Source organism: Cynocephalus volans, chromosome 8 (genome assembly GCF_027409185.1).
Source record: "Cynocephalus volans isolate mCynVol1 chromosome 8, mCynVol1.pri, whole genome shotgun sequence".
In the NCBI taxonomy this organism is placed as follows: Eukaryota; Metazoa; Chordata; class Mammalia; order Dermoptera; family Cynocephalidae; genus Cynocephalus; species Cynocephalus volans.
In genome coordinates, this window is record NC_084467.1 from 14521839 (window position 1) to 14546675 (window position 24837).

Consider the following 24837-nt stretch of genomic DNA (forward strand, 5'->3'; position numbering starts at 1 on the left):
CTCAGTTTGCTGGACCAGCCCCCAAGGCCTCTCAGAGGCCAGCCTCACCAATGCTAACCCGGCGCCTTCGCTCAGGTCACCCACACTTGCACGTTAGGTCAGGGGGGTGTGGAGAGACTCTTTAGAGGTAACGGAAAATAGTCAAAGGCCAACAGCTCCTCTTCTGAATTCTGAGGCCCGTCTGCCAGGGCCCAGGCCAGCTCCTGCAGTTCTCCCAGTAGCCTGGCCAGGGCTCCCTAACCGTGGAGATGATGCCCGGTTCTGGCACCCAGAGGAAGAGACAGGCAGCAGGGCAGAGGACACTGTGTAGGCTGGTGGACCGAGCCCTGAAGGATCAGGGGACCTGAGTTCTAGCCAACTCTGCCACTTCCTTCCTGAGCACATCACATCACCCTGGGCTTCGGTCTCCTCAGCCACAGGACAAAGCAGTCAGGCTCGATGGTGGAGTCAGATGGGCCTATGAGTCCCTGAGTCCCTGATTCTACATTTCCCTGGGGAGGCCAGAGCGCCAGGTAAATGCTACCTCTCTGGGAAGGAAAGTGAGCGGGTTGTCAAGGGAAAAGGGTTGGCTGGGCAGGGGTGGAGCCAGGGCTGCTCTGGGGGGTGGGGGTGGCAGCTGGTGAGCTGGTCACCTGGAAGATCTTGGACACGTCTTCCGAGTTCCGCTGCTGTGCGACATCGCACAGCTTGGCCGTGATATCGATTCGGCGGCAGATGTCCATGTCCACCTTCATGGCCTTTTCTTGGATCTTTGTGTCCAGGTCTGTCATGGGCTGCAGGGAGGACAGCAGGGGGTTACGTGAGTGAGGGATGGAGCAAGCAGGAGGGGCTGGGCAGAGAGGTGGGGAGGCCCCCAGAGTCCGAGGGAGCCTTGAACTTTTCCTGGGAGTGGAGGCTTGGGTCAGCGATGCTCAGGGTAGGGAAGGACGTGGGGGCCTCAAGAGTTAAGGGCTTCGGCACCCATCGAGCGGACAGTGTGAGGCTCTGTGTGCTGGTCTCCCTAAGGGCTGGAAGGCGTCCTCTCAGCAGACACAGAGTCAGTGTCGATTTTGTTAGAGCAGAGAAAAAAAGAAAGACCACTCCCACTGTTGAAAGATATTCCTTCTTTGCCTCCCCGCATGCCCCACCTGTTCCCCACACAGCAGTGCCTGCCAAGGCAGGTCTTTCTCCCGGATTCCTCCTATCCTGGCAGCGGGGGGTCGTCTAGGACCCAAGTGAGGGGAAGCCAGGTGGCCTCCACCTGAGGTCCCTAGAGGCTTCTTCCAACCACGCCCAGCCTCATGCCCCTCAGCAGCAGGAGCCACACCAGGCTGAGCCACCCACGTTCAGGCTCTTTTTCTCTGGCAGGCTCTGTCTACATGCCACCTGCTGCTCAAAGGCATCAGGACACCCAGGTCCCCAGCAGCAAGGAGACCTTTGCTACCAACAGCTCCCCCAACCGGTAGTTACTCAGAGGGGCCCAGATTGTCAAAAGGACACGCACACTGGCCTTTCCTGACCCTACAAGTAACATTGTTGAAGGCCACGGCAGAGCCTCTGAGGCTGGCACAGACCAGACCACACTGGGCCCCAAGCTGCCAGTTGCCCCACTGTGCCCCACTGTGGCCCCACTGGGCCCATCCTCATTGAGGCACGCTGGGACGGGGTCAGAGCAAACACACACAGACCATCAGTGGAAGCCCCAGGGAGGGCGGGATGGGTTAAGCAGCAGATTAATGCATCTCTACTCAGACCGACGGAAGCGGAAATGGGGAGGTGGCAGGGAGAAGGGCGCCCGGTCTCCGATGCATCTGTCATCCTCACGGTCAAACGCAGCCAGCCAGGATTCTAACTAGAAGCCGAGCTCTGGAGCCTCGGAGTGAATGAAGCGTTTGCATGACAGGTGTGGGGGGAGGTCACGACACCTGGGATGACAGCAGGTGGCACTTACATCACTCATGAGCCCCTTAAACACCACCAGTTCTGCCTTGAGCCGCTCGATCTTTTCATTCATTTCCTCCTGGATGGCGTCAGCCTCCTGCGCTGCCTGCGGGGACAGAGACGGGGAGGCTTTAGAGGGACCAGGCATCCTGAGAGGCAGGAGGGACTGGACACCTGGGTCCAGAGCCCTGGGCTCCCGATGTCCAACCAGGCTGGGCGCCTGCATGCCAGCGAAGGGAGCCAAGGACCTCGTCCCTGCCTGGCTTCCCTGCTGACTGCTTACAACAGGTTTCAAAGGATTATTTATTGCATGGAAAAATCCGTGGCAGATGTTAAGAGGAAAAGAACAGGTTAATGTAACAAGTGATCTCAATACATTAAAATATCAATCCATGTGAAACTGAAAGTATTTGACCATCTCTGGTCTTAAAAATGGCAACATCATGTATGTCAACCTAACATGTGCATCGAGAGGGTCTGGGTGTGTGTTGCACAGAAAGGACTGGAAGATTGCACACCAATTTATCAACTGTGGAAGGTAGAACTGGAGGTAATTTTATTTTCTTCTCTGTGCTTTTCTGAATTTTCCTACTATTTGACCACAACATGCTACGTTTGTAAAGAAAAAAATATTTTTGTCATGAAAGGGGGGCATTCATCCTTTTCCTTCTATACATTGACAATTATTTCAATCTATCTCTAACTTTCTTAGAAGGTAAATGCTTTAAATATCAGAAAGCAATTTTTTAGATTTTCTTTTTTTTTTCTTTTTTTTTTAAAGATGACCAGTAAGGGGATCTTAACCCTTGACTTGGTGTTGGCAGCATCACACTCTCCCAAGTGAGCTAACTGGCCATCCCTATATAGGGATCGGAACCCATGGCCTTGGTGTTATCAGCACCACACTCTCCCAGGGGAGCCATGGGCTGGCCCAATGTTTTAGAAATTTTGAAAGAACTTTTCATGTCTTTTCATGGGGTCACTACTCATGTTCCCATTTGATGGAAAGGAAAATAGAGGCCAAGAAGGTGAATTTTGCTGTTTAGGGTGCACTGCAGGCCCAGAATGCAGAGCTACCAGCCAGAGCAGCAAGGGGGCCAGAGCAGCAAGGGGAAGGTCCTCAATGCTCTTGGAAGTCTGATCGGGCTGGGAGCCCTCCTGGTGTCATGCCTACATACCCCCTCTCCAAGGCATTCTGCCCCAACGCAGGGGACCTGCTAGCTGGGGCACCAGGGGCTTAGGGACTACCTAGTGCCAGCCCTAAGTAGGAAGACAGAGACCAGAGAGGGGAGTCACTGGTCCCAGGTCATCCAGCAAGCTGGGGCATCCCTGGGACTTGGACCCAGGCTTCTCAACTCCTGTATCTGAGCTTTTCTGTGACACTGGGCTGGTCTATTCCTAGCTCTAAAGTAAAGGATGCAGAAGAGGCCTCTGGGCTCCGTAGAGGAGAAACTGAGGCAGCAGGAGGAAACGCAGAACAGGGACTGTGTTGGGAACTGCCTCCCATCTTTGCCCATGAAGACTGTGCCCTGGCCACATGGCTCTCCTGTGTGCCTCTCCTGATGGGAACCTCGAGGGCTCTTACCTCCTGCAGCGTCTCCACCATGGTCTCAAGGTTCATGCGTTTGGCGAGCTCCTCCTCCCATCTGCAAAAGCCAAGAAGGACAGGTGGTCAGAGTGTGACCTCCCCGTGCCAGTCCAGCCCTCGGACACAATGCCAGCTTGTGCCCAGGCTGGGTGAGGAGGGTGCATTGGGGACTCCATCCCTGCCTGCCCTCCAGGAGCTCCCAGCCTAGGGATAGTATGTGAGAGGATGGCTTGATGCATGACCATAATACCAGGTGGTGGTGACAAGTGCCAAGTTCGAGGCATGAGCACGGCATGGGGGAGAGACAAAGGCGGGCAGGATCGCCACCCTGCCTTCACACAAACTAAAGTGCTGTGCAAATGCTGCTGCTCCCTCTGTTGCTGCAAGAGGCAGCCAGCTCCAACCTCAGGCTCTTCTTTGCATCCATGAGAAACAAACTTTCACTGTGCTAAGCATTGCAATCTTGTAGTCTCTTTGTCCTGCAGCCCACCATAACCAACACAGAAATCTCCTACATAGGTGTTATCATCCCATTTTACAGATGTGGAAACTGAGGTTCAGAGAGGTTAAATGTCTCACCTAAAGACACACAGCTTGTCAGCGGATGGGACTGCAATTCAAGCCCAAGTCTTTTTTATTACATTAAAACAAAACCCAATAAATATAGCTCTTACTTATTTAGCGCTTATTATGTGCCAGGCCCCATACCGAGAACTTTCCATGTATTGTTTCATTCATGCGTGCATTGGTTGAAGCTCGACAGGAAAGGAGAGAGGGGAGAAGGCACAACAAGATTCACAGTGTACCTAGGAAGTGGGTAGGAGCAGTTCCCTGGGGTCAGATGATAATAACAATAATAACCGTAACAACACCAGCTCCCCTTTATGGAGACTTCCTTTGTACCAGGCACTGTTTTACATAAAGTCACTCAACCCTCTGGAGTAGGCATTATCATTATCCCTGTGTTACAGGTGAAGAAAGGAAGACAGAGTCCTGTGCCCAAGGTCAGGGTGAGGAAGGTGGAGCCAGGACTCAAACCCTGGTGGGAGGCCCCACATTGACTGCTCATAACCCCCTGCGGGGCTCCCCATAGACCCAGGAGCCATCAAAGCCTGAGCTCTAACCCACAGTCCCCATGCAGAGTCCCCTCCCTCCCGGGAAGAGCTGGGGGCAGGCTCCTTCCCTCCCTCCATCCTGGGACAGACAGACAAGCTTCTCTCTCTCCTGACCCCACTGCTGCCCTCCCTACATGGCCTCAGAGCAGGGAGGTCTGGAAGCCTTTTAGGATGCTGTCGGGGCCAGCTAAAAATAGGCCAGAGGGGAGGAACGAATGAAGAGCCGATGACGTCACCAGCTTTTGGAAACAAGAGAAGATGGATATTGTTTGCACACACAGAGGAAAATTCCTCCTCTCCTACACCAGACGGCCCTAGCCAGGGCTCCCAGAGGACACACGCGCTCTCCTTCTCCCAGCTCTCTTTGGTCTTTACCAGCCCCGACGTTAGCTGCCAGGCCTAGATCTGCCACGGGCTCCAGGGTCCGGACCTGGACAGCAGTGGGGCTGGGACTCGGGCTCCTGCCAGGGCTGGAGGACACAGAGTTAGCTAAGGAGGGGCAGGGAGAGGATCTAAGTGCCTAACCCAGGCAGGGCCATCTCACTGGTCCCCCTCACTGTACAGATAGGGAAATTGAGACCCAGAGCATACAAATCATTTGCCCAAGGTCACCCAGTACATCAAGGGCAGGGCTAAGAGTCTAGCCCCAGGCCACATCTGGTTAAGAAGGACAAGCCCAATGTGGAGGACAAGAATCCCAACTGGGAGAAGTCCCCAAGCCACCTACACCCCACCCAGTAGCATGGGGCATCTGGGACTTCTGTCAAGGGAGGTGAAGGCCCAGAACACAGGTCCTGAGCTGAATCATCTCTCCTGGCCACGCTGCTCTGAGGGGGGAAGGGGACTCGACTTCAAAGCAGCTGAGCACAGCAGGTGCATGGGAGAGCCCAAGTGTGGTGTGGCTACAGCCTGGCTTCTGGGGACAGCCTCTCTACTGCATCCTACAGCAACAGCAGAGAAGGGGGCAGTGAGGGGTGAGGAATGACAGGCATGTCTTCTCCTTGAACACAGGCACCCGGGGGCATCTCACTGATACACACCTCCATTCCCCAGATGGGCCCTTGAGAATGAGGCACAGCACCCCCTCACCTTTCCTTTGAGCAATTATCTCATGAGGAAGGCGGGGCAAGGGTCAACAGACCCATTGTACAGATGGAGAAGATGAGGCACAGAGAGGGAAAGCGACTTGCTCAGAATCAACCCACGGCAAGAACACCAGCCCATGTCTTCGGATCTCCAGACACATTAACAGCAACCATTTATTGACAGGCATGGGCTGGGTCCCACATACCGTGCTCAATGCCTTATATACATATATCTTATGCTTTAATGTGAATTAATTCTCTCAGGTAAAAAAATGTTTACCCAAACCCATTTTGTAGATGAGAGAGTTGAGGCTCAGAGAGGTGAAGTAATTTGTCTAAGGTTACACAGCTAGTAAGCAGGGAGCTGGGACTCAAACCTAGTCCCCACTCCAAAGCAGGGAGTCACACTAAAATGTGCACAGGATCTTGTTACCATGCAGACTCTGATTCAGCAGGTCTGGGGTGGGCAGACAGCTCCTCAGTGATGCTGGTCTGCAGATGGCACTTGAGTGGCCAGGCTCTGAAGGACCACACGATCCAGCCCTCCCTTCCCGCCCCACACCTCGATCATGTTTCCTGAGCTGCACCCCCGGGGATGAGCTTGCACAAATGATTTCACAGGCCTTTTATTTCCAAAGCCGGGCTGGGTGGGCAGCCAGCTTGCCTGCTCCCAGGAGACTGAGGACAGACCTCGCCTATATACAGCAGCTGGCTTGACAGACGAGCCCGCAGCCCATACTGACGTCCCTCCCAGTGGCGGCGGGAAAGCCTGGCTCAGCCGGCTCCAGTGTTGACAGTGCAGAAAAGTTCTGCCCTTCAGCTGCTCTGACTGACTGGGGTGTTTCTTAAGGTGCCCCAAACACCCCACATTCACTGCAATTCAGCCCAGAGCGAGGGAGCACGCAGCTTAAACCAAAACTGGTCAGCCCAGGATTGTTGGCTCTGAGATGTCAACACCTTTTTCTCAGACATAGTCCCTTCCCCTAACCTGGGCTGCCCACAGGAGTAAGGTTTCAGCAGGGAGGGTGTTTCAGGCAGACGGACGAGCATAAACACAGAACAGCAGGAAGGCACAGGCCAGCAGCCATTTGCCACCAAGAGGGGGTCGCGCCTTTCTGGTCAGAGGATCCCAGGTTATTGAAGGGCCTGTCACTGGAGGAAACTGGGATGACATACACATCCCAACTCTCTACGAGGCAGCCGGGGCCTTTAAATAGGTCTGCCCCATCCCAATGCCTCACACGCAGTGGGCTGTCAAGCTACAGAGAAACCCTGTCCCCGTTTTACAGGTAGAAAAATGAAGATCTAAACCACTTAGAGTTGCCCCTGTGTACCCTTACCCAATAGTTCATGAAACTTCCAAATTCTTCTCTCTTCAAGTGTTAGATGAGAGAAGGTACATTTACTAATGATCTTCTCAGTGGTATTCGCCAATTTAGGCATGCATACATACATACATACATACATATATAAAATATCACCTGGCCCTCCCCTAAGGATTGTCTCCATTTTACAGATGAGGAAACAGAGGCTCAGAAGTTAGGTAACTTGCTCTTTCCTTCCCTCCTCCTCAGCCTCCTGGAATCCTATCCATTCTCCCAGGCTTGGCTCAAACATCATCTCTTCAGCTGGCCGGTTAGCTCAGTTTGTTAGAGATGGGTGTTAGATAACACCAAGGTCCAGGGTTCAATCCCTGTACTGGGCAGCTGCCAAAAAACAAATAAAAATAAAAAAAGAACTAACAATCAAATGTAATTTCTTCCCCAAGCCTCAGCATCCACTTCAATTGTTTTTCCTCCTTGCTCCATGGGCTGAGGCAGCCGGCCCCAGGACCTCCTCTTCCCAGGAGGCTTGGCCGTGGTATCCCATGGCACACAGCACTTGCCCAAAAGAGCCAGCCCCGTGACACCAGGGACAGCAATGGATTCCAGTGGGTGGTCCCCTCCACCACCAACTCCAGTACCGCCAGGGTAGTGGGCAGAGAGGAAACGAGGGGCCAGATCCCTGGTCTAGGCAGGAAAAGAGGTGCAGAGGAGCCAGGTCTAAAGCTGGGGTCCAGCGCTTCCACCAGTCCAGAGAACTGGTTATAATCACCATTCCTATACTCATTGCTGCATTCCCTGCACTAAAACCTGCTCAGCACTTGGTAAGCAGTCAGCTGTTTATCGAATGGATTTATTGAATGAATGAATGAATCCAAGCTGCACTCAACATCCCAGCCCCCTGCTCACCTCTCCCAAGCCACCCCTCCCCACCAGCCAGAGCCCCTTTCCCCTGGAGCATCCTTAATCTGGACCATCTCATCCAGGGGGCTCCTGGGAGCTGAGTTCCCAGCACAGCCCCGGCTCCAGCTCCATCCACTCAGCTCCAGAGCCTCTGCCAGGAGAGGCCAGGCCAGGGCAGGAAACAGGGAGAAAGAGAAGCCTTCCTTCTCCCACTTCCCACAGCCCTCCTGGGCCAGGGAAGGGAGGCAGGGACATCAGGACAATGAGCGCAGGGAGAGGAAATGACTCCACAAAAGGACACTGCAGCTGAGATCTGGGGCCTCGGCACCATCTCGGCAGAAGGAGCACACGTGGGAGGCTGGTGGCCAGAAGGGGGAGGTGGTGGCACCCGCCCCAACCAGATGTGGTCTCCCCGCATTCCTGAGGAGCCACCGCTGGGACCACGTGATGGACGAGAAGTCTCCAATGGCCACTGGGGGGAGGGAGTGGGCAGCTTCAATGCCAGCCCCCGCCCCCACCCAGCATTCAGGGCCAGTGCCTCCCCCTCCCCCATCAGCTTAATATGACACATGGACCCACAGGAAAGGGGCTGACAAAGCCTGGCCTGCAGAGGGGCGGAAACCCAAGCTGAAGTCACTGGCAGGGGGGCTGACTCACAGGGTTTTCACTTCCTGTGCCTTCAGAGAAAGAGGCTCCGGGGCTCCAGCTCAGGCAGAAAGTGGGTGCAGCCCCAGCAAAACAATTAAGGCTCCTGCGGGGAGAGTCCTCAGACTCCTGGGCAGCAAGAGGAGGTTCCAATCCTGCCCTACCACTTCCCCACTGTGTGACCTTGGGCAAGTCAATTACCCTCTCTGGGCCTCAGTTCCCCATCTATGAGGCGGGAGGCACACCGCCCACCTTTGAGGGTAGTTGTGAGAACTACACGAGGGCATGGTGTGGTGAGAACAGCCCGTCCCGTCCCCGGCATGCAGCAGACAACTGATGCTCAGCAGCTCAGCTGGAATTGCGCAGCGTTGTGCCAGCTCCCACAGCCACACAGAGAGCTGGGAGGCCACCGCAGGAATGGTACACACCTTGCCAGGGAAGGCGAGTGGCCGGCACGCCTAGGCCGACTCACTCAGGTGATGGGAAACCAGCTCAGGTGAGGCTGGGCCAGGGCCATCTGTGGAAAGCTTCATTCTGGGCCAAGCGTGGGCCTGGCCTCTGGTGGCGGACAGGCTGGGGTGGAGGGCAGCTTTTTTCCTGGCGGGTCGAGCACCTGTGCCCTGGCTGCTCCACCCTGGCCACCAGACCTCACCCCATGGCAGCAGGGCCAGGAGCCAGCAACCTGCTGGAGCCTAGTGGCTGTGACCACAGGAGATTTGGCCTGGCTGGTACCCCTTGACTCTGCGCCACGCAGGCTTCTGTGTTAGTCCATCTGCACATGCACAAAAGTCTGTCCCATCCCCGCAGAGACAGCGCCTTGCCTAAGGTCTTGCAGCGGAGGAGGGCCCAAGCCCCAGCGCGCTGACTGGCAGTTCTTCTCTAGAATAAAATCTGAGCTGGAGGAAGAGGATATCGGCACAGAGGCAGACCGGGGAGGCTTTTCTTCAAATGCAGTTTCACAGAAGCCGGAGAGTCACCGAGCACAGCGGGCTCTCCTATGTGTCAGGGCTGCGGTAAAGATCCAGAGGCCTGCTTGCTTCTGCCGGGCCCTTCTAGAGAGCCTAAAAATCATGCCTGGGTCAACTTCCTCATTCCACACCATCCCCCTTTAATACTACAGGCAGTTTGTGTTTGTGGCAGAAAAAAAAAAATACAGAAAAGGAAAAAGGGCAGTGGGAGCGGGTGGCAATCCAATGAGACCCCACCACCACTAACACCCAGCACATCCTCCCAGGCGCTAGCTAAACGCTGGAACACAGGACGCTCTCACCTCCTGACGTCCTCCTCCCACTCGGTTTGGTGGGAGCATCTCTTCTCCCAGAAGAATGGACAGCCAGTAAGCTCAGGCAACCCTGAGCAGGGAGGCCCCCTCCGACTTTACCATCGGCCCTGCCTGCCCCGAACAGAGCCCTGCCCTTCACAGGCAGCACCCAGCCTGACCGCCACCCTCCTCCTGTGGACCCTGGCGTTCCCATCTCCATGGAGACCCTGATCCCTGGGAAGGGATGCCCCGCAGACATGCCCATCAGAGCCCAGCTGCCCAGCTGCCCTCCGCTGCTCGCGGAAGGAAACACAAATTAAATGCCAACTGATTGTCTCCACGGAGGAGGTATTAATTTAATGTGAACACTTAACCAGGGCAGCCGATTCCATTACAGGCAGGCAGTAATGGCCCGGGCAGGCTGGAGTACACACTGCAAGCTGGTGATGGGTTGGGTTTGCAGAGCCACCATGTCAAGTATGCCCCTCCACCCAGCAGGCTGCCACCCACGCAGACAGACACACAGACCTGCTTTCAACCTAAAACAGCAGCCTCCTGCAGGGGGCCCAGGAGGCGAGGTCTGCAAGGCTGCTCAGGGAATAGGGGGCAGTTTGGGGGTGTCTAATGTCCATAGGGAAGCTCCCTATGGAGGAGAGGGTGGGTACCAGGCTAGGAAGCAGATCTTAGTTGGAGTCCAGGCTGTGTTGCTAATTCACTGCACGACCCCGGGCAAGACCCTTCTCCGCCCTGGGCTTCAGTCTGATAATAAGATCTGTAACAATCTCTCCGGATATGACATTTGCAGTGCTATTTGCAGGCCCTGGATTTGGCCCCTCATTGGAGCCCAGAAGAGGTGGACAGCCTCAGGGATGCCAACTCCATCCAGAGTTGTCCTGAGTAATGTCAGGCCTCTGGCTGCCTGTCCTTAGTGGGAGACACCCACCAAGCACCCTCTCCCTGCCCAAGAAGCAGGGGATGGGGTGGCAGCATGCATTCATTCATTTATTTGTCACTCATTCATTCTACAAACAGTTCCTGAGTGCCTAGCATCACAGATCATAGGCATCTCTACTGACCCCACCAGGAAGGGCAGGCAAACTGAGAAAGTTCTGTGTGGTCCCCAAAGGGCCTGCTAACCTCTAGCTAGGAATTCAGTTTCCACCTCTGTAAAATGGGGAGAGCAATACTCCCTTGCAGGGTTCATGGTCAGATGGGATGAGCAGGCTCCAGTGAGGCACACAGGCACGCTTGATGGACGACGGCCACTCTCATTACTGGTACTACCCTGGCTGCACTTGCCACAGGAGGGAGGGGCAGATAGGTGGGTGAAGATCGGGACCACCACACTTCTCCATCCTGTCCTGACACTCTAGGCACCCAGAGGCAACTGAAATTCAGTTGCTGATGAATTTTCCCAGCAAGGAGGTGAAAGCCAGTCCTGCCCGTGGGCAGTGGGGATTGGCTGCATGGAGTCATCCACATTCTCCCACCTGTTTCCTGCTGACCATGGGTACCCTTTGCAGGGCAGCTGGCCAGTCTCCAAGCCACCAAGCCTTGAGAGAGGTGGGAAAGAAGCCCCTAATTGATCCCTGGACCCCAGACCCACACACCTTCAAGCAAAGAGGCAGGCAGTGTTGTGCAGGAAGCCCTGGATCGAGTGTTCTGCCTCTGCCCCTAACTGGCTGTGTGACCTTGGGTGAGTCTCTTCCCCTCTTCTAGCCTCACTTTCCCATGAGTAATGCAATGGTGTCAGACTGGATGGAAAAAAACTTCCCTGGTCCCTGGACAAACACACTAACCACAGAGCTATATGATAAACTGCAAAATCTGAAAAGCCAACTGGGACATCAGTCCTTGAGTTCAAACCAGTGTGTGCAGTAGTGAGAAGAGGAGGGACTCTAGAGCCATAGATAGGGTCCTGGAATCAAATCCCAGCTGTCCATCTTGCAGCTCTGTGACCCTGAGAAATTACCACCCACCTCACAGGGGTTTTTTTTGGCAAATATTCCACGGAATAATATATGAAAAGTACCCAGAACAGTGCCTGGCATACCATGAGCATGTAGTTGGTGTCATGATTGTCATGCCCACGACTTCCCAATGATGAATGGGAGAGGCTGGGAAAGTGCTCCAGGACCACACTACGAGTGACAGGGCCAGACCAGGGCTGTCTAACCCTATCATGCTACCATAATAATCATGGTGTTGATGATTATGATAATGAGCTAGATGTCACCATAACCTGGCTATGTGACCAGCAGCCCATGGGGATGGAGGGTGGCAGAGGGAAAGAAGCCAGACACTAATGGCCCCAATACCCCCACCAGCAAAATCAAGCAAACATCTGCTTCCACCCTCCACACTCTCCACACATACCCCAAGAATTAATGGGCACATGCTCAGCCCTTTCAGGTCTGTCTTGATAAGTGCCACCACAGCTGCAGGTGAAACCAAGGCAGGAGAGCCCAGCTGGTCTCATGGCACCACCCAACAGTTACAAAGCATTTAAAGGCATTCTCTCAAGCCAGCACTGACTTTTGTGGGCAAAGTGGGATCCAGAGAAGCCCTGGGTCCCCTGACCAATGCCAATCTGCGGCTTTAGCTGTTTTATGAGCCATCTGTTCCAATTACCTGGTGTCTGTTTGTGCCCAAGTTCCCAGCGTCACTCACAGTTGGTATCACTTATTGAAAACACCTTTGGAGAAACTGTGGCTCTGTGGACGCTCGTAATCCGGAGCAGCGTGCTGGGCAGTGCCATCCTTTGAGAGCTTGTCTAGAAACCACACCCAAGTGGGCACTATCCCCACAAAGCAGGCCACTCCAAGAAGAAAGTGACTCAACAGGCATCTCACGGTGTGGAGGAAGCTGCATCCCAAATTGCAGGCCACTGAGAGGTTTCTGGGGCACCACTTCCAAACTCTTGCAGGCCTGGGGACACCTTCATCACCTCCTCTAGAGAGCTCTTCATGACTTCCCCAGGATGAGTTACTACACCTGTCCCAGTGCTTCAGGTCCTGGGCCAATGCCTTCAGCACAGCATCCAGGGAGCTGTAAATTTTCACTTCCCTGCCTCCCTCATCAGACTGGCTCTCCTGGGAGAAGGGAAGGATTTGCATTTATTGTAAAATGCTTATTCTGTGCTAGCCTAATCATTTTACTCCCACCATCTCTGATTCTCACCAAAGTTCTGTGAGCCAGGTGTTATCATTCCCACTTTGCAGATGAGAAACAGGCTCAAGTGAAACAATTTGCTCAAGGTCAAATCCAGCTCAATCTGACACCTAAGCCTGAGCAGCCTCTCAATGGCAAGCCAGTTTCTCATCAGTTCCATAAATCCCCCTCCCTACCTGTGCTCCACAGCACATTGCTCAGAAAATACACACACACACACACACACACACACACACACACACACACACACACAACCCCTGGTTATAATTCCAGGGTCAGGTGCACAAAAGTGCACACATGGGGACACAGTCACTAACTTGGAAAAGAGCTGCTTAGCAGGGTAGTTGCTTTGCCCATGTGCTCACTTCTCAGGTTCTAGAACCCAGGTAGAGGGGGATTTAGCATGCTACCACCTCGACCGGCCAAGGCAACCAGCTGAAACCAGCACGGGATGAGCAAAAAAGGAACCGGCTTCAGAGTTGGGTGGAAGTGGGTTCAAATCCCAACGTTACTGGCAACATGCTCCTGAGCAAAGGATTTCCTATCCCTGAGCCTCCCCATTTGGTCATCTGTGAAATGGACATCTTAAAGGACCCCTGGGGGCTGCTACACAGCCTGTGAAAGAGATGATATGTGCAGGCTCTGAACAATAGCTGCTCTCTCCCCTTCCCTGCCCTCCCTGTCGCTAACTAGCTCTAGGGTCTGAGACAGCATCCTTGTCTCTCTGGCCTCAGTTTCCTTCCGGCTCTGCTGCATATGGAAATCGTGGGGTGGGGTGGGGCTGCAGTTTGTCATCAGGCGCTGACTGCAGAGGTCTTAGAGCTAGCCCCACCACACTGGGATGCATGTGCCTTTGTGCAAAGCACTTAACCTCTTGTGCTCCAGGTCCCCACCTTTAAGTAGGGGCTAAAAGAAGCACCTCCCTGTGGGGATGTTGGAGTAAGTGCCTCAACATACTTAGTTAAGCACTTAGCACAGCACCCAGCTCCTAGTAAATGCTCAATAGATGTTAGCTATCATGAGTCACGGAACATGGCCTTTATCCTGTCTTTCCCGCTCAGTTAGGGTGGCAGCTCCACTGAGTAGACTGGCCAGGGCCCCGGGCACCAGACAGAAGACCTGGGTGCCAAACCGCCCCCTGCTATCAAAGCCTGGCAAAACACAGGGCTGCCAAAGACACACAGGAGGAAGGCTCATCTCCCTCGTGGCAAAGCCAGCGCCATGTCCCAGTGCCTGGCACATGACCTGGCACCAAGGAAGCCCCAGTGAGTGAGTGTGGGTGTTTCTGGAGACACCCAGGCCCAGCAGCCCATCTCAGCGTGGCTGCGACTCAGATTTCATCTTCCCCCAGGATAGATTCAACAAACCGTTCGCAAGTGGTGGCTCAGGAGCCAAGTGCTGGGGACTCAAAAGAGTGGAATAAGAGTATTCTCCTCCCACGGAGAGGGGGAAAGCAAGTTCTGGAGCTAAAGCGAGTTCTGGGGCTCTCTCTAGGCAGAACCTCTGGCTCCTCCAGCCTCAGGTCCTCAATCCCTCCATCCCAACAAGGACAGGCAGATCTGGGCACTGGAAGCAGGGATGGAAGGGGGCACTCAGCCGGGGCTCTCAGGGCCAAGAGGCATCTTCACTCTGCCCATAAGTGAAGAGCCCATCAGGTTGCCCTTGACCACTGGTACGCAGGAGCAGGACAGAGGAGAAGAAAGACCCACCATCACACTGAAAACACTGGCCACCTCCAGAGAGGGAACTGGGTGGCTGGGGGATGGGAGGGAGAGACTTCTCACTCTATCCCTTCTGTAACTTTTTATCTTAATTTTGGTAAAATACGTATAATACAAAATTTACCATTTTCACCATTTTTACATGTGCAGTTCAGTGGCATTAAGTACATTCACACTGTTGTGCCACCGTCACCACTGTCCATCCACAGAACTCTTTTTATCTTGCAAGATGAAACTACCCATTAAACAACACCTCCCCATACCCTCCTCCCCACAGCACCCGGTACCCACCTTTCTACTTTCTGTCTCTACGAATCTGACTACTCTAGGTACCTCATATCGAGGAATCATGCAGTATTTGTCTTTTGGGACCAGCTTATTTCACTTAGCATAATGTCCTCAAGGTTCATCTGTGTTGTAGCATGTGTCAGAATTTCCTCTCCTTCTGTATCTTTTTAATTTTGAACAATGTCACGTATACCTAGTCAAAGAACTAAAATCACTTAAGTTTTTAAAAGACTGAAATACCTGCTCATGTCTCCCTTGTTTTAAATTGCATGAGTGTTTTATGCTGATTACACAAGAAACAAAAAAATCAGGTAAGCCAAACAAAAAAAAAAATTAAGAACCCACCTAAATTCCCCTCCCTGAGAAAATCACTGCAAACACTGTCTGCACACCCTTCCTAACTTTTTCTTACAAGATTTTTTTTGTCTTACATGATTTTTAAAAAGTGAAAATGAAATCAGATCTTATGTGGTTTTCAAGCATGCTTTTTCCACTTAATTTACAACAGCATCCTGAGCAGGTGATACAGCAGGAGGCCGTGGCACCATTGATTTCATGGCTCTTCCGCTGTCATTCCCAAGTCCTAGCAATCTAAATAACACTGCAAAGAACATCTTGGTACACTAATATTTGCATATCTGTCCAGTTATCCCTCTGCAGTGGGCTGCTGGGTCAAGCGTGAAGACTTAGAAAAGGCTTTAGTGCCCCTCAAAGCGCTGTGTGTATCAAGGCTACCCACGCATGGGGCTCCCCAGCGTTCCCCACCACAGGTTCCCAGCTGCCCAGGGAGCCAAGGAAAAGCAGGGGCTCTGGGTCCTATCCCAGCTCCTGCAGCAACACTGTTTTGTGCCTCAGTTTCCCCACAGGCAAAATGCTGCTTCATTCCCAGGTGGAGGAAGGCCGCACCATAAACACTGCCCTTCCTCACAGATGGCACTCTGACTTACCCAAGGAGCAAGGGCTGGGAGATCAGGCTCATTTGAGAAATGGGCCTGACACCTCTTCTCCAAAAGGGTGGAGGTCTCACCTGGTGGGTGATGAGCCCTGGAGCAAGCAGCCACATGCTAGGGTGGGGCAAGATGAAACAGCCTCCCCACACACACACCCTTGGCACTTCCAGCCCGGATGTGCCATGCTGCATCACACCTCCAAGGCCCTTGCATGTACTGGGTTCTCTGCCTGTATTCTTCTCCCTTCTGTGATGGTAAAGCCCCTGGCACTCACCCTCCCCTTCATCATTTCTCTCTCTTTCCCTTATATAAGGCTGACTTTGGGACCCAGCTTATACCTCTCCTCCAGGAAGCCCTCCCTGACTCCTTGGTCAGGGTCAGGTTCCCCACTTCTGTACTGCAAAGGCTCTGGGTCACTTGGTACTAAGGCTATCTGTGCACCTGCCAGTCCTCCCTACTTAACTCAGTTCCTGCAAGATCAGGCCCATCTCTGGATCACAGTTACTACTCCAGTACCCAGTACAGAGGCTGGTACACAGTAGGCACCAAATAAGTGTTCACTGAATAAAAAGGGCTGATCGAGAATCACCTCCAGTGCCTTCCCTAGGAGATCCAATCTAGAACCAGTGTAGCACTAACTCACTGTGGCCTTGGACATGGCTTCCCTGCCCACCCCTCCCCATCAGCCTCAGTTTCCCTAGACAATCTCCACAGTCCAGGCTGGCTCTGCTACACTCTTCTCTCCACCTTGAAGCCTGGGCCTACCTCATAATGGGACAGGTGATGAAAAGGTTTGTGTCCACAGCTCTTCAACCCCAAGACATTGCCTTTCTGCCCAGGCCTGGCCAAGACCCCAAAGACCCCCATCCAGCCCCCATCCCCAGTGTCAGCTGGCTCTCAGCCTCCAGGGTTTCAGCTCTCACCCAAGTCCAGAAGCCAGCAGGGGGTCTGGGCACCCAGGCCAAGAAGCAGGAGGCCCAGGTGGTCTGTGCCCAGGAGGGTGTGGGGGGGCCCCACCCAGGGATATGTTTACAGCTTTGAGAAAAACAGCAGCTCCCAAGACTATTTTGGAAACCTAATACGTACTTTGGGTCTCTCCATTGTTTATTCCAAGTGACTGTGTTGCCTTGAAGGTAAATGCAGGGTACTGTGGGTCGCAGCTCAGTGTAATTTCCCTATCAGAGCCTCACACTCCCCATCTACCACCTTAGTCACCAGGAGCAGCCCTGGGCCAACTGCCTTGGGTTCAAAGTCTCCCTGATCATCTGCAGCCGGGACAAATGAGGAAATGAGGGGTCGGCAGCCAGGTAGAGCCCACCCAGCAAGAGTTCGTACCATTCCCAATCTAGGTTTAAAACAAGGCTCTGCAGCCTTGAGCCAAATCATCTCCCTAGGGCTCAGTCTCCTCATCTGTAAAATGGATTAAATGAGGATAGGCAAGCACAAACCAGCTCCGTGTGAGGTGAAAAAACAGCACAGAACAGGGGATCCCTGGATGTCAGCAGGGGAGGCTCAGGAGTCTAGGCCATTCATAAATGAGAAGTCTGAAGCTCAGAGAGGTAAAGTGATGAGCCCAAGGTCACAGCCAGGCAGCACTCAGTGCAACTCCAGGGCCCATTGCTTCCTGCTATCAGGCTGGTAAAGGGAGAACATTCCTGAGCAATCACTAGAAGGAAGAAGGCAAAAGTGACAAGGACCCAGTAAAGCAATTACACATGGGGTTTGTGCAACTGAGGATGGGTCGTGGCGGGGACTGCCTATATGTGTAGTGCCGTAATTGTCCCAACTGGCCTGGAAGGGGCAGGCTCCAGGCACAGCTGGGACAGGTAATTAGACTGCAATTGCCCATGCCAAGAGAGGGATTAGTGACTCAATATTCATGCAGCTCAAGGGGACAGACTCATTACTTAACACCAGCCTCTTGTCATCACAGTGGGCCCTGGCATTCAACTCAACATGAACCAGTGGGGAGGGCAGAGGCGGGGCACTGGGCACCCCTCAACACAAACGAGTCTTCCTCTTTCCATGAGAAGTCAGTCCCCTCAAGACAGGAGGGGGAATAAAATGGAGCAAGTACTTCCAGAGAACCTTCTGTGATGTAAAGCCCCTGGCACAGCATCTTAATGGAGCCTCTCATTTCCTCATTCCCGTTCTACTGATGGGGAAACTGAGCCTCACCTCGGTGAGGTGACTTGTGCTAACAGTTAACATTATGAACTGATAGTATGTGCTAGTAACTCGCCTTATGAGGTCAGTACTAGATCATGCCCATGTTAAAGATGGGGAAACTGAGGCCCAAGGAAATGAAGCAACCTGCTCGAGGTCACAGAGCTCGGAAGCGGTGGAGCCAGGACTTGCATCCAGGCAGTCTGGCTCCAGAGCCCAAGCTCATAACCACCAGACTTTTTAGCTTCACTCACCTTAGGAAGTGATGGATGCTGGATTAGAACCTGGGTCTGTCTGACCCCAAAGCCTGGATTCATTTCTCTATACCAGGCAGCTGGGAGAAGGTCAAGGAGGGTATGCTTCAGTCTCCCAGGGATCAGAATGGACCCCAAGGTGTACCACCCCCAACCTCCAAGACCAAAGGGCTGAAGGCCTCACCCTGGGTGGCCAGACTGGGGCAGTTTGGCCCTAACTGTGTGGCTCCTGGGGTAGGGCTCCCATTGGCCTACCCCAGCCCCCATTGGAGGGCAGAGCCCTGGGACCCTCAAATGGGCAGAGTCTATGGGGAGTCCCCAAAGCACTGCCCAGAAGCTGCCAGCAGAAGGCAGAGGGACACCAACCCCAGCTATGCCAAAGGACCAGCACTCGCATGGCTTCTCTTCTTAACTCAAACACAACTGGAGATATTCTTCCCCCTGAGATTGGGTCCTCTGGCCACATGATCCCTGGCCTGGACTCAGCAAAAAGCCAAAAAGGGGATAGTCTGAGACAAGAGAGATGAGACGGAGCCAGCCTGGGGGAAGGGTGAGGCCATTTGTACCTGTCCCCTGTCCCATACCCCAAAATACTTTGATGTCAGATAGACCTGGGATGGATGCCCAACTCAGCCACCCCCCAGCTGGGGATCTGCTACAAGTGACCTTACCTCTCTGAGCCTCAGTTTCCTTATCTGTAAAATGGGAATAACAACAGTACCTACCTCACTGGGTTGTGAGGATTCTACAAGATTGTGAATGCCAAGAGCCTAATGTTTTCTTGGTCCCCTTTCCTTCTGTCTGCTGGGAGGGTTGTCACAGCATCCAGGGCCCTGAAGTTGGCCGAAATGTGCCCTGCTTCCCCTCAGAGGCTTTGTCCTCTGGGCTTCCTCTCCCCTGTGCTGGGACTGGGGTGCTGTCAGGTACCCAGAGTCTCTAAGTGCCTGGCACATAGTAAGCCCTCACCCTTGTGAGCTAGAGCCATGGCGCGGAGCAGTGAACATGGCCTGGGTGCAAGTTCCACTCTGTCTGCGCTGACTCACTGTGTGACCCTGGGCCCGTCCCTGTACCTCTCTGGATCCATCTGCACAAGAAAGCTCCAACCAGCCCAGGAGTTCAGACTCTCCCTCCTTTGGCCCGGGGAGACCCCGTAAGCCAGCTACCCCAGGGCAATGGGAAGAGGACAGCCTGTCCAGTGGGTCCACACCCACCCCAGGAGGCCCACGAAGGCAGCAGGCAGTCTCCTCCTGGTGACTTTGCCTTGGGACAGATGGGACACAATGTAGCATCTGTCAGGCCAGATGGCCTCATTGGCCCAAGGGGCCAGGACACCAGCTGGTAGTCCAGCCCTGGCAAGCAAAACTGCTTAACCCCTTCCTGCCCCAGCCACAGCAGCGAGCATCCCGTTGGCAACTTTATCACTGACTTACACTCAGGCCTCCTAGCTTCCACCTTTGGGAGTGAGGGGCCTGCCCGGGGACTACGGGGCCCAAAGGGAGTCTAGGAGGCTGTGGGGTGAGAGGGAACCACAGGACAGGTGGGAGCAGAGGAGGTGCCACAGCTCGGCTCTGAGGGCAGCCCTGGACCACCAAGAGTCTGCCAACCCAGAGGGGCAACTGGCAAAGGCACTGATTCCAGGCCAGAGAGCCTTATGGAACCATGTGGGCCTGGCTGCTTTGCTTCCAGGACATTTATCTGGGGCAGGGACCAGCAAGCCAGGAGGCCACCAGCCTCTTTACCAAGCTGGAAAACCGAGCCCCTGACCAAACCACGGAAACAGCACTGCCCCATGAAGGAGAACACCCAACCCCACCAGGTTGGCTGATGGCTGTAGACATGTTGTTCAACCTCTCTGGGCCTCAGTTTCCCCATCAGGAAAGGTGGGGCCAGGTGATCTCTGGGCTTGAGAGCCACTTCCAGCTCAGAGGGCTCCATGATCCCAGGAGAAGGAGTGTGCCTCCTTCCCAGGAACTTGTGGGATCCTAAAGGGACCGGCCAGATCCTTTCTACACAAAGAGCATGCCCCAACTTGTGTCTGTGAGTCGAGACACAGGAAATTGAAGAAAGAGGGATTTTAGGCGGGAAGAGGGTGCCTTGAGAACTACAAGGCAATTGGTGTCCACCCACTTCCCTTTCTATGGGAGGCTAAAGAAGTGGGGAGAGCAGCATTAGGGATACAACTAGAGACCAGGAAGCATTTTCCAATGGAAAAGGCCACAGAGATGCTGAAAGTCATGTCTAGGGGAAGGCTCTGGAATGCTCTTCCTAGGCAGTCAGATCTTTAAGCAGGATTTGTAATGGTCCTAGCCTCAAGGTGAGGGAGGAACAGATGGCCTCTAAAGAGCCCCTGGGGACAACAAGCCAGTGTCCAGCAAGGAAAAGTAAAGCAGAGCCTCGGAGTCTCTGCACCTGGGGGCTCAGCTAACCTCATGTTCCAGACGAGCAAGGGTGTCATCTCAGGACAGAGCACGACCAAGCTCGGCTCCAGCCTGAGACCTGTACAAGGGCCCAGTAGGCATCTCGGGATGTCTCTCAGAACAGAGGTTGGGGAGGACTCCAGAAAGCCCAAGAACACATAGCTGTAGAGGGAATGGCTGGGTAAGAGGGCTGCCAGCCAGGAGTGAGAGCCGTCGGCAGCACAGCAGAGAAGTGGGAACATGCTGCTGCAGATCTGACCCTGTGTCCTAGCTCTGCCACTAGCTTGCTGTGTCACCTTGGGCAAGTCACTGCCCCTCTCTGAAAAAGAGAGATAGGGGGAGTCCTTAAACACTCTCTAAGTACTCTTGCAGCCCTGATTTAAAAGTCATTTGGCAAGCTCCCGATTCACACAGTATCATCCCCAAAGCCCAAGCATAAGGCCCAAGCATAGGAGTTCAGAAAATGATAGATGAACAAATGAATGAATGAATATTCAAGTAGAGTAATCCTGAAAAAGAAGAGCAGAAGGTCCTAGGTGTCCCCTGGGATGACTCCTTACATCTGCCCACAAGGCCTCCCTGGAATTATTTTCCGGTGACTATAGACCTCTAGCATCCAAACTTCTTCCCTAACTTGTACCTACATGTACACATACCTACACACACAGACGCATATACACAACACACGCTCCAAACACAGTGACCCAACTCTGAATCCTGAGAAGAGAAATTAAATCTCTGGATGCCCCAAAGCCATGAGGTTTACCTGCTCCAGCTTCACCTTAGGGTGTCTGGGCTTTCAGAACTCCCCTCCCAAATCTGGGGGTGAAATCAAACTCGACGTGGTGGAACCCAATGGAGATATTTGAAGCCCAAGAGACCCGACGTCACATGCCAGTGCTATCACTTTCTAGCTATGACAAGCAACAGGCCATTTCACCTGCTGACACTCAATTTTCCCATTTGCACAATGGGCATGACCACAGCTACCTTTCTAGAGTGTTGTGATGTTCAAGAGAATACATCCAAGAAGCTCTGTGCACCGCAATGGGCACACAGGATGCTCTTGAGAAATGAGCAAGATGTGCATTACAGGGTTAGGAGATCCTGGCTTCCTTCTTAAGGGAGCTGAGGGCCAAGCCTCCCAGGGCTCTGCTGTTTGGGCCCTGCAATCCCTTCCACCTCGTTTCCCACCTTGGAGGGTGATGTGCCTAGACTTAAACTGGGCAGAAGCTACAAAGCAGCCTTTGTCTTACAGATGAAACCCTAAACCTGCTGCCCTGACGTCAACCTTGGAAAAACAATGCCAAGCCAGCCTTCCACGTCACCCCTCTGCAAGGCCTGGGAGCAAGTGCTTCACCCACAAGTCCTCGCAGAGGTCATCTGTGGGAACCCAGAAGCCATCCACTCATCACCTACAGAGTCCCAGAAGGAAGAACAGCTGCCTTGCTGCCTGCTAGGGGCAGAGTAGGATTGAACCCCTATTTTCCAACTCCAGTATCTCAGCCCCAGGAAAGGGGCCAGGAACATGAGGCCCATTTCTCAGCCTGGTAGACTGAGCCCACATATGTTGCAGAAAGTACTCTGGGTGAACAGTCCACCAGGCATAGATTTGAATCCCAGCTCTGCCCCTGTCTCAGAGTGAGACCTCAGACCAGTGATATGACTTCCTGAGGCTGCTTCCACATCCACACAGTGGGCAGGCTGGGACATTCTGTGATCCGCTGGGAGGCAGGCACAGGGTCAGAAAGACCCATGCATGCCCACGCTCTATCAAGCCCACCTGGAAGCCTCAGCCTCCATGAGACACCCTGTACTAAACACAGAACACAGCCTAGAATGCTGGGTCTTGACCTCCCAGTCACCCTGCGCTGACAGTATGCTGGGGAGGAGAAGGGACGTGACCTCCTCCTCGCTGGCCAGGCAGGCAGCTCTGCTGGGGAAAGGAAGTGCCCAAACACAAAGGGCCCAGTCTGCTGCCAGAAGGCAGAGGGAATAGGCGGTTCTCACTGTATTGGGGCTTGGGGGCTGGGGAGGGCCAGGCCAGGGCCGAAGGGACAGAGCAGTAAGAGCTAAGGTACGACAATCTCATGAGCTAAGGTTGTCATCCCCATTTTACAGATGAGAGGACTGAGGCTCAGAGCAAAGAAATGAGCCCAGGCAGTCTCACCCTAGAGCTGGGGCTGGAACTCCCATGCAAGTGAAAGCAAGACCAATTACTTTTTAATTGCCCCCAATTGACCTGTGCCTTAAGGCTCAGAAAGGAACAAACAACCTATAAGTTGGGTTCCTCTGAACTTGGAATCAGGTTAATCATGGCTCTGCCTGCTGAGCTCAGGCCTTCAGTTTCCCCAAGTCAGATAAGTCCTGATGTTTTAAATGTTAGTATTTTGTTTAACAGCAAGTATAAAACCAATTGCAATATAATTTAAGACTTTCCGTATAAAGATGTATACAAATCCAAAAGCACTATTTGTCAGGCCACATCCCCAGAGAGGGGGCTCTGGAAACATGGTCTTACGGGGACTGGAGGATTAGCCTTTACAGCTCACCCAATTCCAACATTCTAGGCAAAGTTCTCAAACCGTCCAACGCCAAGACTTACCCCAGAGATAAGGGGACAGGAACAGCCTTCCCTGGGCCAGGCTATCAACAGTCCTGTTGGTCTCGTCATCTCATTTTACACAAGAAGAAACCAAGGCACAGAGAAATGAGCCAAGCACAAGGCTGGCAGACGACGGCAGGTCAGTCAACACCCCCACGCCCCAAAGCCAGGTGCCGGGGAAGTGCCTTTTGTTATAAGTGGACAAACTCCATAGGTGACCTCGGAGGTCTATTTGTGGGCTGAGAGAGACTCATCCCCAGCACTGAGAACCCAGATGTCTGGTCAAGGGGCAGGTCCTGGTCTCTGTGGACCCCACTTTACAAGCTCCATGTTATGACTTTGGCAGAGGCTTCTTAACTCCAAGTGCTCTGGCCTCTGGGAGTTTTCAAAATCCCTCCTTAAAGAACTAGCAGCCCCAGAAGGAGCCCTTAGCTCAAAGGTCTCAGAGGAGCCCTGTTCAGGAGGGCAGGGTGAGAAGCCCTGGGTTCCAGCCCCTACTCTGCTGTGTGACCTCAAGGTAGTTGTTCTCCCTCTCTGGGCCTCAGTTTTGTCATCTGTAAAATGATCATGGGTATGTGAAGGTGGGAGCGGAAAAAATATATAAAACACTGAAGGACAACCTCTCAGAAGGTCTTTTGAAAAAGACAGAGGTACACCTACTTATTTGGGATGGCAGGGAAATGACTGCCTGGAAGCAGTGGGGATGAATGAAATGACCTTGGAGAGTACCTCAAGCCCTCTGGGTCTGCCAGGGGATAAGAGGAAGTCACAGGTGTGAGGGAGAAGGAACAGGCAAGGCAGTCAGACCGGAGAGGTAAGGTAAGCAGCCTGGCCCCCACTCTCTAACCCAGGTCTAATCCTAGGCCCCTTAATGGGGGTCCTGCCCATGGGGGCTCTGAATCCTAAGGGTATAGACAGAGGCTGCTGGACACAGACTCACATGCACACATGCGCACACACACACACAGGCTCACAAATCCCCAGCAGCAAGAGCTACCCACTGGGGCCTGGCATCTGGCTGGGTGGGGGAGGGGACAGTGTATCCCCTCACAGCCCTGCCCCTGCCTCAGATGGGGGCAATATAGGGGTGAGAGAGCAAGTCATAAAGAAGGGAGATCGAAACAAGAAAGAAAGGAAAGGAGAGGAGGGAAGATAAGAGATAGCGGAACAGAAATGAGAGCCAGAAAGGCCATGGCGGGGGGGGGGGGGGTGAGCAGGACGAGACAGGAAAGAAGACACAGGACAGGCCAAGTTCTGGCTGTGTCCAGACTTAAGCCTGGGCATGAGGAGCAGGCTCCAGACTGTGCCCTGGCATGGCAGTCCGACCTCCAGGCCTTTGCACAAGCCGTTCTCTCTCCACCTGGAGCACCCCTCCTCCTCTTCCACACACTTACTGGACCTTCAAAATACAACCCAAGTGATGTCT

At 53.5% G+C, this 24837-nt stretch overlaps 1 protein-coding gene across 1 annotated transcript in view; it reads right to left on the reverse strand.

The window, feature by feature from the left end:
• The window catches only part of IFFO2 (intermediate filament family orphan 2), a 47708-nt gene that overhangs the window by 11533 nt on the left and 11338 nt on the right, over positions 1-24837 (reverse strand). The window contains exons 2-4 of the mRNA XM_063105335.1: positions 3506-3566; positions 1931-2026; positions 633-773 (exon numbers count right to left, since the gene is read on the reverse strand). Of these exons, the coding sequence (XP_062961405.1) occupies positions 633-773; positions 1931-2026; positions 3506-3566 (298 nt within the window). The remainder of the gene's footprint in view (positions 1-632; positions 774-1930; positions 2027-3505; positions 3567-24837) is intronic.